General features: G+C 40.6%; 4 protein-coding genes across 7 annotated transcripts in view; all 4 read left to right on the top strand.

Moving 5' to 3' along the window:
* LOC115256613 (uncharacterized) overlaps positions 1 to 18,657 on the top strand; it is a 289,353-nt gene that overhangs the window by 241,269 nt on the left and 29,427 nt on the right. Inside the window, exon 1 of one of the 3 annotated variants that reach the window (XM_062844555.1) lies at positions 13,750 to 15,176. The exons of the other annotated variants lie outside the window; for them this stretch is intronic. The gene's annotated coding sequence lies outside the window, so the exon portion shown is untranslated. Of the gene's footprint in view, positions 1 to 13,749; positions 15,177 to 18,657 lie in introns of those variants that run through there. 3 annotated transcript variants of the gene reach the window in all.
* LOC134284962 (uncharacterized) lies at positions 3,329 to 5,739 on the top strand. Its single transcript, XM_062844617.1, has 2 exons — positions 3,329 to 3,807; positions 3,878 to 5,739. Exon 2 carries the CDS (start codon positions 4,215 to 4,217, stop codon positions 5,166 to 5,168), a length of 954 nt encoding a protein of 317 aa, XP_062700601.1. The 5' UTR covers positions 3,329 to 3,807; positions 3,878 to 4,214; the 3' UTR covers positions 5,169 to 5,739.
* On the top strand, positions 5,861 to 7,837 carry LOC134284955 (uncharacterized). 2 transcript variants are annotated; one of them, XM_062844605.1, is made up of 3 exons: positions 5,861 to 6,625; positions 6,689 to 6,802; positions 6,860 to 7,832. In XM_062844605.1, the coding sequence occupies exons 1-3, from the start codon at positions 6,098 to 6,100 to the stop codon at positions 7,760 to 7,762; spliced, it is 1,545 nt and encodes a 514-aa protein (XP_062700589.1). In that variant the 5' UTR covers positions 5,861 to 6,097; the 3' UTR covers positions 7,763 to 7,832. The 2 variants fall into 2 exon arrangements, with proteins under 2 accessions (XP_062700589.1, XP_062700584.1); XM_062844600.1 differs by having other exon boundaries at positions 5,861 to 6,802; positions 6,860 to 7,837.
* The window catches only part of LOC115256349 (uncharacterized), a 73,282-nt gene continuing 68,218 nt past the window's right edge, over positions 13,594 to 18,657 (top strand). The window contains exon 1 of the mRNA XM_062844559.1: positions 13,594 to 13,756. The gene's annotated coding sequence lies outside the window, so the exon portion shown is untranslated. The remainder of the gene's footprint in view (positions 13,757 to 18,657) is intronic.

Here is an 18,657-nt window from a genome sequence, read left to right as displayed (position 1 = left end):
TCGAATGAACCGCTTGAACTTAGGCCGAGTGGATTTGTTTATTGTACTGAACTCGGTCTCAGGTTTTCTCTTCCGGAAACAGCATCGAGCGAAATGTCCAGTTTGGCCGCAGTTGTTGCACTTACGAGTCTTAGCTGGGCACGAGGGATCACGACTGTCATGTTTTCCGTCACACCTGGTACATTTCTTTCCAGCGAAATTTGTGATCTTCAATATTTCATTTGTTTCGGTAGCAGCTGGTTTCGATTCAACAGCATTTAGGTCCAGCTTGGTTGTATTCTTCTCCTCCCAATTATGCAGTTGCAATTCAACAGATTCGTGCGATCGTGCTATATCGAGGACTTCCTTCAACGATAGGTCTTTCTCCAGGCATCTCCGTTTGAGCTTTAAATCCTTTGTCGTACTTACAACTTGGTCCACTATCATGTTTTCTGCTTGATTCCCAAAGTCACAATTGATTGCTTGATGTTTCAAACGTACGACGAAAGCGTCCAGCTTCTCTTGCGATGTTGGCACCATTTGCCTGAACTTTTGGCGTTCGAAGGTCTTGGAGACTCGGGGTACAAAATACTCGTCCAGCAGGTTCACGGCTATACGATACCGATTGTCGATTGTTCCACTTCCGACTTCAGCAACGTTTGAAACGATTCTCCGTATATCAGGACCTCCGAACATCATCAGCGTTTTAAACTTGTCTTCGTGACTATCGATGTCTTTCCACGACAGGTACGCGTCGAACTGCTCTCTCCATTTCTCCCATCGTACGCCCACCGGGCCTTCCTCATTTTCGACGAATGGGGGTATGAGTTGATTGACCTGGAGAATAAAAAACCCAATCATTCTAAAACACATGTAATCTGAAAATCACCTCCAGATTTCCAATAATCTGAGGATCTTTTCTACATTAAATTTGACAACCTGAGGATCGCCTCCAGGTTTTTCTTTATATATAATCTGAGGATCGCCTCTAGATTTAATTATATAATCTGAGGATCGCCTCCAGATTAGTTATACAACCTGAGGATCGCCTCCAGGTTTTCTTTGTAATCTGAGGATCGCCTCCAGATTCAATTCTATAACCTGAGGTTCGCCTCCAGGTTTCCTTCAAAATCTGAGGATCGCCTACAGATTTATTTTATAACCTGAGGATCGCCTCTAGGTTTTTCAATATAATCTGAGGATCGCCTCTAGATTATTTACAACCTGAGGATCGCCTCTAGGTGTTCTTTCTCAACCTGAGGATCGCCTCTAGGTTTTATTTACACCCGAGGATCGCCTCCGGGTGGTATAGCAAACTCTCATTCAGAATTCGAGTTCTGCCAGAATCCTAGGGATCGCCCTTGATTCCTATGTATGATTTTCCAACCCGAGAATTGCCAACGGGTGCCAAAATATGTGAAATCACATTTTCCGAAATTCAAGATTTTTTTATTTTTTTATTTTGTAACCATGGAAATATTTACATACCGCCGACCAAGCCATATTCGGTTTTGTTCAGATCGTTTCCTACTTCTGATTCAGGCTTCCGGTCCAGGCTACTTCCTAATTCCGCCAGATTTTCGTTTCCGATTCTCTCTTCAGGCCGCTTGCACTTCTATTGATTCCTTTATTCTTTCTTCCTTCCGAAATTTCTCCGTCGTCGCCAGTTGTAAGAACGTCCTTCCAGATTGGTGGTTTGAATAGGAATGATTCTTTATTATACAAACGTCAATACCTACTTAAATCTATGACTACTACGATCCTACAGTAGTAATAGCAGTTTGTTTGCCAATTGGGTTGTGTAGTGAATAATATATTGCAGTTTTCTCTGGCTTAATCAAAAAAGATCATTCTTCTAAATATAATATAACACGATTTTATTGTTACAAATTGTAACTTACAATATCTTTGTTTTGATGTTTTTCCGTGGATAAAACGGACAAGATGACAGTTCAATTCCTGGTTCAATCGATAGAATAACAGCTCACCACGAAGAATAAATTTTCCTCATACAAACTTCGAATGAGTTTAAAATATAGTTATGAACCGAAAATGATAAAATTAATTTCAATTTATTTACGGGTTGAGATTTCAATTATGGAAAAAAACTGGATACCGTTAAAGAACCCAATTTTCAGTTATATAACGGAAGACGATGTACGGTGGAGCGTCAGCTTGTAGGAGTCGTCGGGATGATTTAGTCATCTTCCAACACCATTCTGGCATCGGACAGCTCAGCACTCTCGAATACGGCCAAACGGATCTAGGAGATTCTGGTCCAACGTTTCGGCCCGTTGACCGAATCTTGAAAGCTGGGAAGCAGCTTGTTGGAATAGTTCGCTGACGTCCTCGAAGGTAGCCGGACTTGTCCAGGCCCGGAAGCGCTTCAACCAGGAAGCATGAACCGCAGCATCCGAATGTCTACTCCCCGAACACCGTACAGTCGTCCAATGAGTGCCATCGGATGGTCAGCTCCTCCATGAACAAGCCATTCAGCACCGAGTTGCAAATACTAACCATGTACCAGATGCTACAGATGAAGCGCCTCCAAACCAATGCAGAGTCCGCTCCAGTGATGGAAAACAGTGAGGAATGCAGCTGAGTAGACACAAACGCAAAGCTGTCCTACTCGTAAACAACAGAAGCCAGAATATATTCGCACTTCCTTCACTCGCGAGCTAACGAAGCTGGTCGCACTCGTGATTGATTCGCGAAGCAGCTCTGAACATTTTTCAATTTTGTGAAAAAAACGAATTTACACGGCCGACAGATTAACTTTTCAGGAACAATAAAGCACAAAACACTACTATCTGATGGATAATTACTTGTTTTGCTATTAAAATCGCAGTAAAATGCAATTCCCGCATCTCCACTTGTTCTTCGCGAATAAAAATTCATGAGTGTTTTTGTTTTTGTTTTGCTTCATACTCGTGAAACAAGCGGGTGCGAATAAACTCACACACGGCTTACTCTCGGCACCGTGAGTAAAGCGTTTGTTGCTTTTACACTCGCGAGTTTAATCACGATGAGAGTGTTTCCATCTCTGGTCCGCTCAGCGGATGGCCACTGAATCCGGCGGCAGCACGGTTTTGCACGAACCGACCCAATACAAACTGCCCAGTGACAGGTCAGATAACACCAGAGCACAGAGAACAGACGAACATGCTCGAAAAAAATTGCTTGAAAATCTTGTGTAAAGAAAAAACAAGCTCATTAGCGACATCGACGGTGACTTTCCCACTCAAAAACTTTTTTCGACACCATGATGGCGCTTTCTGAATAAATATTTTACTAGCGCACCTTTAAATTTTCCTACTCAGATTCTGAGCTATATTTGCTTAAACACAGAGAACAGACGTCCAAGCTGGACATCCGGAGTTGTGTAAGGCAACGTAACGATCGATTCAAACCGTTGAGGAATGTCACCGCTAGAGGCGCTGGTGCAGCTCGATAGTGTCATTTGCTAGCACTGACGTTTCAATTCATAATTTCGATTCTGTTGCTGTTTGTAAACAATCGAGCCGACGATGGGTCGCAAGTGTGAAATTTATTTGTGCAGGAATCACCAGGGGAATTTAATTGGTAAATCATTCCAAAGCTTTCCAAAAACTGAGGATTTGTAAGTATGTTTGTTACGAATGTTTGTACAATAATATGTATTGAGTAATTTGTAAAATAAAGATGCCGTTTGTGGGTGGCTAGCTGTGACTCAGCAGAGGCAAAAACGCTGTTCGAAAAAATTGGTGCGAGAGCGTTTTCAAACAAAAAAATTTGTTCCGATCACTTCCCACCGGAGAGATATCGTAATGTTCACGCGAAAGACCGAGGGTAAGTAGAAAAATTATATTTTCATTATGAAATGTTATAAAGAAGATCACCTTTTTCTTGATCTTTTCAGTTTGTTGCCTGATGCCGTGCCAAATTCATTCGCCGTCGGCGATTGTTCCAATTCTGATGGAGCTGATCCAATTGTGGAAGAATTTCTCGAAAACGACGCGGACTATATCGCATGGCTCAATGCTTCGAATGCAGAATCATCTCACAGAACAGTGGAATCTTCGGTATTGCCCTTTGTGGAGGAAGAATTCAGCCCTCAGCCGGAATCGCTTACAAAGCTGCCGGAGTTTTCGTGTGAAACAACATACCATACCCCAACATGTGACGATTCTTGCTCATCCCACGAATCGAAAGCTAAGCTCGGTATCTCAGTATCTGAAGCATTTGAACTTCCAGCGATGGTCATGTTTAGCCCGGAGTCGACCACAAGTTTACCGGAGCTTCCAGAAAAAACTACTGGCCCTAACGCATCACTTTACGATTCCCAATCAACCGACGGATCAAAAGCTGAATTCTGGGTCTCATCATTTGGAGCATTGGAACCCCCAGCAGTGACCGTATCCAGCCCAGAGTCGTATATGAAGCCACCTGAGTTAAGAGGAACAGCTGGCCATAGCTCATCATGCAACTATTCACAATCACCCGACATCAGGAACATAGCCTCTGAAGCATTATTGAAGGTGGAACGTGAAAAGAACAAGATTCTCAAAGAAAACAACAGTGCCCTACGACGCCAGCTGTTTGTTTCAAATCAAAAAAGCAAGCGGCGGTTGGAGTCTAATAAAAAAATGAAATGTAAATTATCAAAAACGATCATCGAACTGAAGAAACAACGGAAGGAAAAAACTTCAAATGAATCACTTGGAAAACAGGCCAGGGAAAATCCAGTGATTTACGACACGCTGAAGAACATAACGAAAAAACCGAAGGCACGTAGGTACCACCAGGAAACGATCAAGTTTGCGTCTAGTGTCTATTTAAGTGGCCCGAAAACCTACAGATTCATTAGAGACACGAAAAAGATAGTGCTTCCACATAAAAATTCAGTGTATAGGTACAATAAGCACATCCGCATCCAGCCAGGTCTGAACGAAACCCTGCTGCGTGCAGTGAAGAAGAAAGTAAAGAAAATACGATCTAAAAAGGAGAAAGTGGTGGCGATTTCGATAGACGGAATGTCTGTAAAACCAGAACTTACATGCAGCGCTAAAGCTGACATGTTCTATGGTTTCACGGATTTTGGAAAAGACAGGAAATTCGAAAAAAACAAAACAACTGAACTCGCCACTGAGGCCGTGTGTGTCATGGTTTCAGGAATCTACCGCAATTTTAAACAAGTAATTATGAATTAACTTCTGTAAAATATGTCTGTCACATCTTATATGTCGTATTGTGATCATTTGGATTTTTATTGGTGCTGGTTGTGAATAATTGAGGGGTTAGAAGCAAAAGGGTGTAAGTGACAAAAACCTACTTCCGAGTAAATGTGGTTTAAAGTTTTTCATCAAGTATTCAATACAATCCAATACAAAATATATGGAGTTTCAAAACGGACCCAAAAGCTTGAAATCTGAAGATTCGTTTGATATGCTCAGCTCCAAATCGACAAAATGGTCACTTACATCCCTTTGCATCTAGGCTCCTCAATTAGGTTTGCTAGATTGCATCAAATTGGGATCATACGTCATAATTTTCCATAAAATAATGCTTAAGAAAATGTTTTCGCTGTATTCCATTCCTTATGCGAAATTTTGCTCATTCTATTCTTTGTAGTAATGGTTTATGAACGAAAAAATTGCACATGTTAGTATTGTATAATGACAATGATTTTGATTACAAAGAAAATTTGGTCGATTCATTACTAATCGATCAACTTTTCAGCGTAAAGCAACATTTGATTCATTAGATTAATCGTGAAATTAATGCTCTCTCTTTGAGGCGAACCAACCAAGGGCTGAAAACCTCATTAATAAAGACAATAATAATAATAATAATAATAATAATAATAATAATAATAATAATAATAATAATAATTAATGCTCTTAAAAGTTCTAGGCTTCGTTGTTTCTTTCCCATAAGACGGTATACTCAGCGCATTCTTATATTTATCAAGGTATTTTTTTGCCCTGATAGATTTGATGCAATTTCGCATACTTACGTTTATCTTTTAGTTTTCACATTTTTACAATTTACAATTACTCCAGTTATTGACATATTGTGCAATATTTTCCAGCCTATTGGGTATCTACTGGCGCATAACTCCTTAAACAGCAAGACACAAATGAACTTTATTATCGATAGCGTTCGTGCTGTGCGTAGGTGTGGATTGTATCCAGTTGTGGTAAAGATGGATCAATGCAGCACAAACACAAAAATGGCACGTGAAGCAGGCGCCACACCAGACAACCCTGTTATAAACATTGACGATGAAGAAATAGCATTGATGTACGATTCACCACATCTAACCAAAAGTGCGAGAAATTCCATCTTTAAATATAATGCATCATTCAATGGTGCTATAGCATCGTACAGTCACATAGTAAAACTGTACGAAGTAGATGTAGCATCACCTCTGAGATTAGCTCCAAAGCTTGTACAGAAATGCATTGACCTACCACCATTTGCTGCGATGAACGTGCCTTTGGCAGTCAGAACTCTTAGCGAATCATGTTCGATTGCCATGCGGTACTACGTTAATACCGGTGAGCTACCAGTCGAAGCATTAGCAACAGCAAATTTTATTGAGCTGCACGATAAGTTGTTCGACGTCTTCAATTCTAAGGAAAAATATTCGTCATCTGTTGGAAAGGTAAACTATGTTTATATATTTTACATGTTTTTGCTTATCCAATATCATGATTTTATATTCAAGCCATATCGCACCCCCATCACAAGCAACTCATTTCATATCGAATTCCTGAATCATATGCTAAAAGTTCTGCAAAAAATGTTTTACACAACCAACAACTGCATCGAACATAAAAAGGTGAGCTAATTAACTTGTATGTGATAGCATCTAGTTTTGAAGAATGATAAATTACAGGCCAAGAAAGAATCGCTAAATTTAAGGGCAATGCAACGGCGGCCTCCCTATATAAAAGGATTCATTGGAAATATTGAAGCGCTAAAATGGTTGTGGAGTAAATTGAAATCAGAATTCGGCTGTGACTATCTTTGCATAAATCCTCTTTGCCAGGATTGTTTGGAGAATTTTTTTGCGAAAATAAGAAGGAGATGTGGCTTCAATGATGCTCCAAACGCTTTCCAGTTTGGATGCGCTTTCAAATATGCCATGATATCCGTCGCACATCAAAATTTTGATGACGGGACAAACTGCCAGAAGGATAACGCCAAGCTTTTTCTTAGTGAGAAAGAAATAGATAAAGCATCTGTTACGGCTAAGGTTCCTAAAGCGCATATATATACATTTGAACAGTTCCATCCAGATGAGACGGTTGAGGTTCTTAAAAAAGAGCTTAACGCTTTGGTATATATAATAGGAGCAGCCGTTAGGAAGCTCCCTCACAAGAAGTGCCGTTCCAAGCTCGTTGTGGAAAACGAGAAAGAATACATGGAAAATGAAGACTACGGATTTTGCAAATTGAAAGCATCACTATCGAAACGTAAAGTTACGATTCCAAACAATACCCTGTACAACATAGGATTGCTGGCTTTCTGCGCCTATAAGACAAAGTTTCGAAAGTATTTGTACGAGAACCGAAGATTTGTCAAGAAAAGACTCAGGATGTACGTTGACTTTAATTCATATGATCACGCAGCTTGTAAATCTTGTTTCGACAAACTACTCGATGCAATTTTCAATACATTGATACAAAGCTTCCTTCGGGATATTCGTCTACAAAACAAAATTGCCAGTAACAACAAACGTAGGCGTAAGAAGAGAAACCGCGAAGCGTTCCGGATGAATTTGCCAGATAACAGGTAAATTAGCAGTTATTACCGGTGGATGGATTACCGTCGTATTCTGAATGTGCGGAATGGTGACCCAATGCCACCCAGCTTTGACCCAACGACACACCGAACAACGGTACATGGAAGCAAATCAAAACAACATTCCTTCGATTAAACATTCTCTCTGAAATGGCAAGGAATTATGGTTCAGGTGGCCTTTTTAACCTTTTGGAGCCGATTTTTTTCGCCGCTGTCGACGCAACCTCGCTGGTGTCGAACACGTTTGTTATGCTCGGTTTCATCGCCGGGGTCATATATGACCCCTCCGGCTCCAAAGGGTTAAATAAAACGTATACTAATAAACTTACTCTGCTCTTCCTATGAACATTTTTGTCGTCACGGCAGCTTCTCAGATCTGGACGGGATGATCGATGGGCGTTGGGATGATGTGTTAGAGGAGTGCATTTATGGCTTGTCACTTGCGTTGCTCCTCAAATTCATTAGCAACAACACGTAGCGCTTCCGGGAGGTCTTCCGTGCCACCTCGTCTGACTACAGACTCTGCTACACCGCATACATTTGAAGTCTGCGTGTTTACTTTTTTCCTTCAACGACGAATGACCAGCTAAACCCTGAAATATTTTATATTTTACGGTAAATAACACTGTCTTACATTTGTTAAAAAATACTTACATTGAAAAACGCAGCGCCTTCTTTGATTGAAATAGAAACTTGGGAATACGCAGCATTTCATCCGTGATTCCACCACACAATCGAACCGTAGCAGGTAGTAAATTAGCAGGAAACTTTTTATCACGATTGCGGTAGGCATTCCTAATGAAAATCGTTTTTGCTTTCCGGACAATAAATAATTAAAGAATATTTAATTTTTTGGAACGAGTAGGCACTTTCGGCTCGACGATCTTTGATAGAAAACAACACATGAAACACACGCTAAAATTCTTACGGACAAAAGAAGATCTCTATTAAAGGTAATTATGAAAAACAAACCGTTTTAAAATGCGGATATTCACCTATTTGGTTTTATGGTCCGTTGTAAATATTCTACGGATAATGCATGTGAAATTAGCTGTTAAACAATTATGTGTAATCACTTTTGGTGAAATAAGAGGAAAAGTCTTTCTTGCGCAAATCAGGCCGAACATTTCAAAAGGTCCTATCTGCATTTGAGAGGCTCTCTTTGTTCACGTTCTCTTTCAATTATTGCAATGTAATGGTACACTTTTCAACTATTTTTGCAGTACAAATCAAAAGACTATTGTTTTGACTATCGTTCAATACAAGGAGTGAATCATAATACAAATAAACACCTGAGATATTAACGAAAGAGAGGGAAACCAAAGAGAGCCTCTCTTCTGCAGATAGGACCTTTAGACATGTTTGGCCTGAAATATGAGCAACGTGTGCTCAACCAGTGGATAATGTTTAGCGTAATTGTTGTGTTTTGATGTTTGGCAGCAGTGCAGCCAAGAGCTACAATACTTTCATAAAATTAATAAATTTGGCAACAATGATCGAGTGCAACTGGGGCAGTCGCCTGAAGATGGCGTTAGTGTTTTAACGGTTTTTCATTTGAAAACTCACACACTCTTTTTGAAGAAAAATGTATGAGCTTGGACGTCTGTTCTCTGTGGCTTAAATAACAAGATGCTTATGATTATTTCACTAATCCAGCAACAAAATTTGAGCAACCCATTGATAATTAGTTTCATTATTTTCAATAATAAACAAGTTGAACAAGAATTCAATTATTGTTTTCCAAGTAAAAACAACACATTCTCTTGGTGGAACTATACTATCGTGCACACTTGGCGACACTAGCGCCAAAAGCTAAAACAACGGCAAATTTGTACCCCGATTCAAAATGTGACAGCGCCGCGTAATGGCCACATTCCCAGTTATTCCAAAACAACCGGTACTACATGAGCTTGGACGTCTGTTCTCTGTGACCAGAGCAACAACGTTAAACACACCAGCAAGATGCGCAACAAGGTGCACCGGATCCGAGTAGAGCCCACACCGATCGGGGAGACAACGCACTCGTGTCATAAGTCAACCTGCCGGAAATGCAACTGGCTGGACTGAAATCGATTCCCACTAAACTAGACGTGGCAAGCGCTGGAACCAAATCTTGAAACCATTTCAAATTCAGTGATCCGGAACCACTGAACGATAGCAAAAGCAGCTGCAACAGCAGTAGTATACTACGGCACCGCCTTCACTCAAACTGAGGGATTGCAATTTAACCCGGAATTGGTAAAACCGGAGGCCGCGTTCCCTGCAAACCAGTCGTCCCGTTAAAGCACCGTACCGTTGAAAAGTGCCCAAGTAACCACTAAGCACTAGCGTAGCGGTCTAAAGGTCATACAGCAGCTTTTTCGTGTCAATAGGCTCAGTAGGAAATTTTCAAATGCTCTCAGGCATTATAAATAGTAAGCACTGAAATGAGCCGTATATTAGTATATGACGCTATGCTATAGTGCTTGTAAACCCAGTGTCTATCAGCCGAATAAGAAGCCTGACAGTGCTGTTAAAAGGCTTGGCGTGCATGACGTTTACATCAATCAAAGCTGATTTCAAGCAAAACAAAACTGAACCGAAGCAAAACAATAAAATCTCCTCGGAAATTTCGTACGATCGATAGGGCGGTGGAAGCTTGTCGTCGGACACTTCAAGCATTAAATGGAAACAGAAAATGTATAGCTGCTTCCTCGATTATGATATAAATGCATCGGATGTCTCGTCGGATGTTTACCCACAGAGAACAGACATTTAAGCTCGTACAAAAATACGTCGAAATCGTGTGTAAAGGTTTTAAGTGTACCTCAACGCCACCAACGGAGACTACCCCACATAAAAAGTCGATTTGACCCCACGATGGCAGTGTTCATCGTTAAAATACACTAGCCCACAAAGCGACACGAGCGCCAAACGGCCAAAAACGGTGAGCACTGGAAACAAATATGACAACACAACAATGTAAGTGATGGGACGCTAGCGCCGCGCAACGGGAGCATAACCACTTACTCTGATATGACCGTTACAAAGTTTTACACAAGGCAGAGAGCAAAGATAGACGTCTGTTCTCTGTGGTTTACCTGTGGAGTTTCAATCATTTTTCCTACAGACGAACACCAAAACTAATCGATGGGCCCCATTTTTATTCCTCTTGTTACGGAACCTCGTCAACCTCCCAAACTTCCCTATAGCTGCATCTCCTGCAGATCTCTCCACCCTCCAAAAAACCATTTTATACATTTCCAATGCGGCCACATTGTGCCTGATTTCAGATCCGAACATCGGATCATCCGGAACATTCGGATCGAAACATCAATGCTGTCCCAACTTGTTGTCTTCTTTTCCTTAAATACGGTGCTGAGCAAACCGATCTCTTGGTGCATCGATGGAGCAGATGAGAAACGTGACGACATCCACTTAAGACTAACAACCCCGAGGACATCAGATCGAATCTGGATCAGGCCGTAAAAATCGAAGAAAAGAAGTAGACTTCGATGGAAAACATTCGGAGAAAAAAATAAAGAAAGTAATTAACTTTTTTTTCTTTTTTCTTGACCCATTTTTGACAACTCTTTCACCAGAGACTCGGTACGCAGATTGAAGCTGGCCGTATATCAGCCGAATATTTCGCCAAAATTGGCTTTTAAGCAGATCTATTATAGGATGTAGTTCTAATGAGCTCTGTTAACATTGCTCTTCATGTGGATATAGAACCAACTTAGTGCCAATTTTTACGGCTTAGTGGTTACTTGGGTGGTAGTTGTCTGGATACTCCAAAAGGCAGCTCCGCATTTCGCGACCTGAAACCCGGCAGTTGCGTGGACAACTCTCTCTCTCAGTAAACCGGTAGCTCCAGCTTCGCTTGGTAGTGGTTCCGCCTCTGGATTCTTTAGCGTCTTCAAGCAGACCAGCTCCAAAAAGTCGGAATGCGATCCCGGCATGGGGCGTAATAATCAGGACAAAATGAAATGTGTTCCTGCGAATATCCCAAGCCTGGTTCAAAATCGGAAGCAGCCCCCCCCCCCCCCCAAGAGCAGTTTCTCTTTCGGGTCGGCTCCAACTCCGGAGCACCTCCGACGGATTCGAGCTTCAAGGTCCAACAGTCGGCTAAATGGAAGTGCTCAGATTGCATGACCCGGAGCGATTCCGATAAGCTAAAATGCGTCTGCTGTGAGCAGGCTAAACCTGGTTGGTATAGGCACAGCTTCATCACCGGCACGGTAGCCGTTTCAGCCTATCAAATCCATGTCCTCAATGTCGGCCAGAAGCAGCAAGTCTGATCAGGATTTTATCCGCAATTGAATCAGGATTTTATTCGCATCAGGATTTTATCCGCAATTGAAAAACTTTTTCTTGAACATCCCTGGGCTTGACTTATATCTTCCAGGAAGGTTTGATTTTGGACATGTGGTATCAATATCATCATCAACATTTTTTTTTTTCGAATGAGTCTAATAAGTTTCGTACCTTTTAATTCCGCCCTATGTTGCTTATCCTTAGACAGATACACGTATTTCGACTACCACTTGTAATCTTCCTCAGTGTCAGTTATCCACGAGTGGATTCGAAGAGGTTATTCTGCTTAGAGGGTTCGAAAAGTCGGTATAAGATCAACATTGTTGTTACTTCGTAAAATGGCTCATAAACTCATGCATTCTTACGTGATTATCTTTGAAAGAAACTGGGCTTTTACGTGTCGCAAAAAATCGGGCATCAACAGCGCCGATAATATGGATTGGATAAAATGTTGAAATTCCAAGAAAACTGATTTCTACTGCGCAAAACATAGCCAGTAAGTGGCTTTGTTGTTAAGCCAGATAAGCTATCCAGCCTAAAAGAAAGATAGTGGGGCAAAGAGAATTATCGTGTGCTTGCCACATGCAGAACACCGAGTAGAAAAGCGTGCTCTGCCCGCTTTTCTCGGAACGTAATGCCACAGAGAACAGACGTCCAAGCTCATGTAGTGCAGTTGTGTAAAGCATTGCAACGGTTGTTTTCAAATAACTGGGAATGTGGCCATTACGCGGCGCTGTCAAATTTCGAATCGGAGTACAAATTTGCCGTTGTTTTACCTTTTGGCGCTAGTGTCACCAAGTGTGCACCCTAGTATAGTTCCACCAAGAGAATGTGTTGGTTTTACTTGGAAAACATTAATTGAATTCTTGTTCAACTTGTTTCTTATTGAAAATAATGAAACTAATTATCAATGGGTTGCTCAAATTTTGTTGCTGGATTAGTGAAATAATCATAAACATCTTGTTATTTAAGCAAATACAGCTCAGAATCTGAGTAGGAAAAGTTAAAGGTGCGCTAGTGAAATATTTCTTCAGAATGCGCCATCATGCACACTAAGATCAGCTCGGTATTTTCCCCATCTTTTTACTGAGTTCTCAACAGCAGATTTAACTCGGTACGCTCGGTTATCTCTTTTGCTGAATACTCTGTAAATGAGTTAACGAGTTCTGCAAATGAACTGTCAAAAATTACAGATGAACGGTAAATATCGTTACTGATGAACGGTAAATATTGATTACCGAGTGTACCGAGATAAATCTGCTGTTGAAAACTCAGTAAAAAGATGAAAAAATTGCAGAACTCAGCGAAAATTTTACTGAGCTGGAAAATCAGAATCTTAGTGTGTGGTGTCGAAGCTAGTTTTTGAGTGGGAAAGTCACCGTCGATGTCGCTACTGAGCTTGTTTTTTTCTTTACACAAGATTTTCAAGCAATTTTGTTCGAGCATGTTCGTCTGTTCTCTGTGGTAATGCCAACGGAAAAGAAAAGAAGATAGATAAGATAAGATACCTAAGCTAATAAGTATTGATAACTTGACTTCGATAATTTGGCAAGTGCTTTTGACAGTTTTGTGAAGACAGTTGCAAAGAACGTTTGTTTGGTGCAAGACAGTGAAAAATCTGATGGAGAATTCAGCTGACTGGAATTCGGACTCTACAAAGATTATCGTCGAAACTAGACAGTACCTATTACATGTAAGTCGAGGAAAATATTGTCCATACCAGAGTTGTGATACAGATCCTGAAGACCTTCATCCTGTTGCCATTCATACACTGAACGGAGGCTTGCGGTGAAAATTACTATTCTGAGGGTCAATTTAAATACACAACGCCATTAACTTTGTGCAGACTGAGTTTCGTTTCAATTCAACAGAATTATGTTTTCAATTTTACCATGGACTCGATTTTCAATTAAAAAAAGTTTCTGTTGGCAACCGGATTCGAACCAAGAACCTTGACATCACCAGGCTCGCACGCTACCACTCGGCTATCGAACCGGTTGATGCGAGAAGAAACAAAACGCACACAAGAAGCGTTGGTGGGTCGATGATCATGTTTTGCCATGGTAAATTTAAAAACATTTTTATGCTTGTCATTACTGTAAACCGCCTTTCAGTGCAGCAAGAGGCCGTTCATAAACCACGTAGACCAAATTTGTTGTCACCCCCTTCCCCTTCGTAGATTTGTCCACACAAAAATATGGAAATTTGCATGGAGCGTAGAAAAATATCTCATTTTGTGACGATCGTGTTTGATCTATGAAAACATGTTTTTTTTTACGACGTCCAACGACAAAGGAAAAAGTGCATAAAAACGATTATGCGATGCACCACCCTGTAATACGCTGAAAAATCGGTGTGCCTGATGGTATGAACATTTTTGGACGCGGGACAATTTTATTTTCATGTGCTTCGTCAGCACTTAAAATAAACGCATGCATTCTTACGTGATTATCTTTGATAGAAACTGGGCTTTTACGTGTCGCAAAAAATCGGGCATCAACAGCGCCGATAATATGGATTGGATAAAATGTTGAACTTCCAAGAAAGCTGATTTCTACTGCGCAAAACATAGCCAGTAAGTGGCTTTGTTGTTATGCTAGATAAGATATCCAGCCTAAAGAAAGATTAAGCCCAGAAAGAGAGTGGAGTAAAGAGTATTATCATTTGCTTGCCACATGATACGAATGCAAAATTGTTAATGGAGCGTCCATAATGTACGTAACATTTCAGGGGGAAGGGTGAAGTCTGGGATCGACCAACCGAATGCTACGTCATTTATAGACGCTCCCTAATTGGCAAATACAAATCTTACTGAACTAACTATAGAAGTGGTTGTGGAACACCGAGCAGAAAAGCGTGCTCTGCCCCACTCGGAACGTAATGCCAACGAAAAAAAAGGAAGATAGATAAGATAAGATACCTAAGTTAATAAGTATTGATAACTTGACTTCGATAATTTGGCAAATGATTGTGACAGTTTTGTGAAGACTGTTGCAAAGAACGTTTGTTTGGTGCAAGACAGTGAAAAACCTGGCGGAGAATTCAGCTAACTGGAATTCGGACTCTACATAGATTAGCGTTGAAACTACGCAGTACGGCAGTACCTATTACATGTAAGTCGGGGAAAACATTGTCCGTCCCGAAGTTGTCATTCAGATCCTGAAGATCTTCATCCTGTTGTCATTCATATTTCTCTGTGGTAAAGCATTGCAACGGTTGTTTTGAAATAACTGGGAATGTGGCCATTACGCGGCGCTGTCAAATTTCGAATCGGGGTACAAATTTGCCGTTGTTTTACCTTTTGGCGCTACACGGTCAGAAAATTCACTCATTTTCGAGCTAAAGTGGGACAACTCGAAATTGAGTAAATTTTTTTCCCAGCGATAGCGCTGGCCCAAGTGCGAAAATCTCATCAGTTTAAGCCGTATAATATTCTTGATGATGCGAAGAATATTATACGGCTTAAACCAGTTGGATTTTTGCACTTGGGCCAGCGCTATCGCTGGAAATGCAATTTACTCATTTTTTGAGCTGTTCCAGTTTAGCTCAGTTTTGTGTGAATCTTACTCATTTTAGAGTAACATTTTCTTAGCGTGTAGTGTCACCAAGTGTGCACCCTAGTATAGTTCCACCAAGAGAATGTGTTAGTTTTACCACAGAGAACAGACGTCCAAGCTCATGTAGTGCAGTTGTGTAAAGCATTGCAACGGTTGTTTTGAAATAACTGGGAATGTGGCCATTACGCGGCGCAGTCAAATTTCGAATCGGGTACAAATTTGCCGTTGTTTTACCTTTTGGCGCTAGTGTCACCAAGTGTGCACCCTAGTATAGTTCCACCAAGAGAATGTGTTAGTTTTACTTGGAAAACATTAATTGAATTCTTGTTCAACTTGTTTCTTATTGAAAATAATGAAACTAATTATCAATGGGTTGCTCAAATTTTGTTGCTGGATAAGTAAAACAATCATAAACATCTTGTTATTTAAGCAAATATAGCTCAGAATCTGAGTAGGAAAATTTATAGGTGCGCTAGTGAAATATTTCTTCAGAAAGCGCCATCATGGTGTCGAAACAAGTTTTTGAGTGGGAAAGTCACCGTCGATGTCGCTACTGAGCTTGTTTTTTCTTTACACAAGATTTTCAAGCAATTTTGTTCGAGCATGTTCGTCTGTTCTCTGTGGTTTTACTTGGAAAACATTAATTGAATTCTTGTTCAACTTGTTTCTTATTGAAAATAATGAAACTAATTTTACATCAATCGATTTACATCGGATGTGAAGTAATTCGAGTAATATACAATCAAACGAATCGAATTTAGGATCTTACAGTCTGACAGTATGAATAAAGTACTGCCCAAGTACATACTGTAGCTTCTAATACTAATACATTTTTTTCTGTTGAAGTGCATCAAAGAAAAGTTTTTGAGGATACGGTCGTGAAGTGAACGTTGAACAGGAAAACCTGGCTGGTACTTACGCTGCTTCTGAATAATTAATTTTTACTTGAACAGCTTTCTGGAGATTTAAGTCTTTAAGCGAGCCGATATAAATTTGTCCAATTTTAAATATCGTTTCTAATCACAGAAGTCTGAAAACAATTTTGGACTTAGGACGTAGTCACGTGCTTGCTTCCCAAAATATATAAAATATTAATCTTATATTTTTTACAGAAAAAAACGTACACGAAAAAATTTGAACATTTTCTGCAAATCGGCTTACTTTGAAGTAGTTATGAATTAATAGTGTTTTGGGTTTTTTTTGATAATGGTTCCACCACAGAGAACAGACGTCCAAGCTCATGTAGTGCTATTGTGTAAAGCAATGCAACGGTTGTTTTGAAATAACTGGAAATGTGGCCAGCACGCGGCGCTGTCAAATTTCGAATCGGGGTACAAATTTGCCGTTGTTTTACTTTTTGGCGCTAGTGTCACCAAGTGTGCACGATAGTATAGCACAGAGAACAGACGTCTATCTTCGCTTTCTGCCTTGTGTAAAACTTTGTCACGGTCATATTAGAGTATGTGGTTATGCTCCCGTTGCGCGGCGCTAGCGTCCCATCACTTACATTGTTGTGTTGTCATTTTAGTTTCCAGTGCTCGTCGTTTTTTATCGTTTGGCGCTCGTGTCGCTTTGTGGGCTAGTGTATTTTAACGATGAACACTGCCATCGTGGGGCAAATCGACTTTATAAGTGGGGCAGTCTCCGTTGATGGCGTTGAGGTATACATAAATCCTCTACACACGATTTCGACGTATTTTTGTTCGAGCTTAAATGTCTGTTCTCTGTGGTTTCGGTTTGTTTTTCTCGAATTACATACGTAATTGACAACCCGAACATTAGTAAAAACAAATCATGGATTTTGTTGTTAACAACAAACATTTTAGTTTGCGTTACTGGACTGTATATTACTAACCAATATTAGAAACAACAAATAAGCAAGGTTATTTGAACCACAGAGAACAGACGTCTATCTTCGCTTTCTGCCTTGTGTAAAACTTTGTAACGGTCATATTGTCGTCGCGGTTGAAACCCGAAGTTTCTCCACACCCGACAATCGAATTTTCTTAAAATCCATTGTGAAACCTAACGTCGGACGTAGTGCGCTGGACAGCGGACCTGGCCCTCTATCAAGCGCACTGTGCCCGACGTACGTCCGACACACGGTTCAGGAGAAAAACCGATTTTCGCGTGTCAAATATTCCGATTTTCAGCTGCACGAACAATATTAGAGTATGTGGTTATGCTCCCGTTGCGCGGCGCTAGCGTCCCATCACTTACATTGTTGTGTTGTCAAATTTGTTTCCAGTGTTCGCCGTTTTTGGCCGTTTGGCGCTCGTGTCGCTTTGTGGGCTAGTGTATTTTAACGATCAACACTGCCATCGTGAGGTCAAATCGACTTTATAAGTGGGGCAGTCTCCGTTGGTGGCGTTGAGGTACACTTAAATCCTTTACACACGATTTCGACGTATTTTTGTTCGAGCTTAAATGTCTGTTCTCTGTGTTTGAACTGCCAATTTTAGTTTGAAAGCAACAAATGTTGAATTTGAGATAACAAATCCATCAGTTTAAAAATCACCAAAAAAGTTTGTTATTTCAAACCAGCTTGATTTTTCTCCGTGTATTTTACACTGTTATCACGTTTACCGCATTTATCAGAAAAGTGCCTCTACCGGCACTCTAGCATAAACGCAACTGATTGCTTCCCATTTACTATTTTTGGCTACGCAGTCATGAAATGAACAAACGACGTTGTTTCACAGAGAACAGACGAACATGCTCGAACAAAATTGCTTGAAAATCTTGTGTAAAGAAAAAACACAGAGAACAGACATTTAAGCTCGAACAAAAATACGTTAAAATCGTGTGTAAAGGATTTAAGTGTACCTCAACGCCACTAACGGAGACTGCCCCACATAAAAAGTCGATTTGACCCCACGATGGCAGTGTCACAGACAAACAGACGTAACACCTTGAACGATTTTCATGGAAATCAATCGCTCAGTTCACACTACCATCACCTGGTGGAAAAGTTGCACGAATCACTGTGTTGTGCAATATCCTCAACAGCAGGCGCTAGTGTGAAACGTCAAACGCA

The sequence above is a fragment of the Aedes albopictus genome, chromosome 1, assembly GCF_035046485.1.
Source record: "Aedes albopictus strain Foshan chromosome 1, AalbF5, whole genome shotgun sequence".
Classification (NCBI taxonomy): Eukaryota; Metazoa; Arthropoda; class Insecta; order Diptera; family Culicidae; genus Aedes; species Aedes albopictus.
Note: the sequence above shows the minus strand (reverse complement) of the source record. Positions and strands in the feature narration are given on the sequence as shown.

Excerpts from the sequence above, each read along its gene's own strand:
- LOC134284962 (XM_062844617.1), top strand. The coding sequence starts at position 4,215 with ATGGTCATGTTTAGCCCGGAGTCGACCACAAGTTTACCGGAGCTTCCA.
- LOC134284955 (XM_062844600.1), top strand. The coding sequence starts at position 6,098 with ATGAACTTTATTATCGATAGCGTTCGTGCTGTGCGTAGGTGTGGATTG. Across the intron at positions 6,803-6,859 it reads ACTGCATCGAACATAAAAAG|GCCAAGAAAGAATCGCTAAA; the intron begins GTGAGCTAATTA and ends GATAAATTACAG.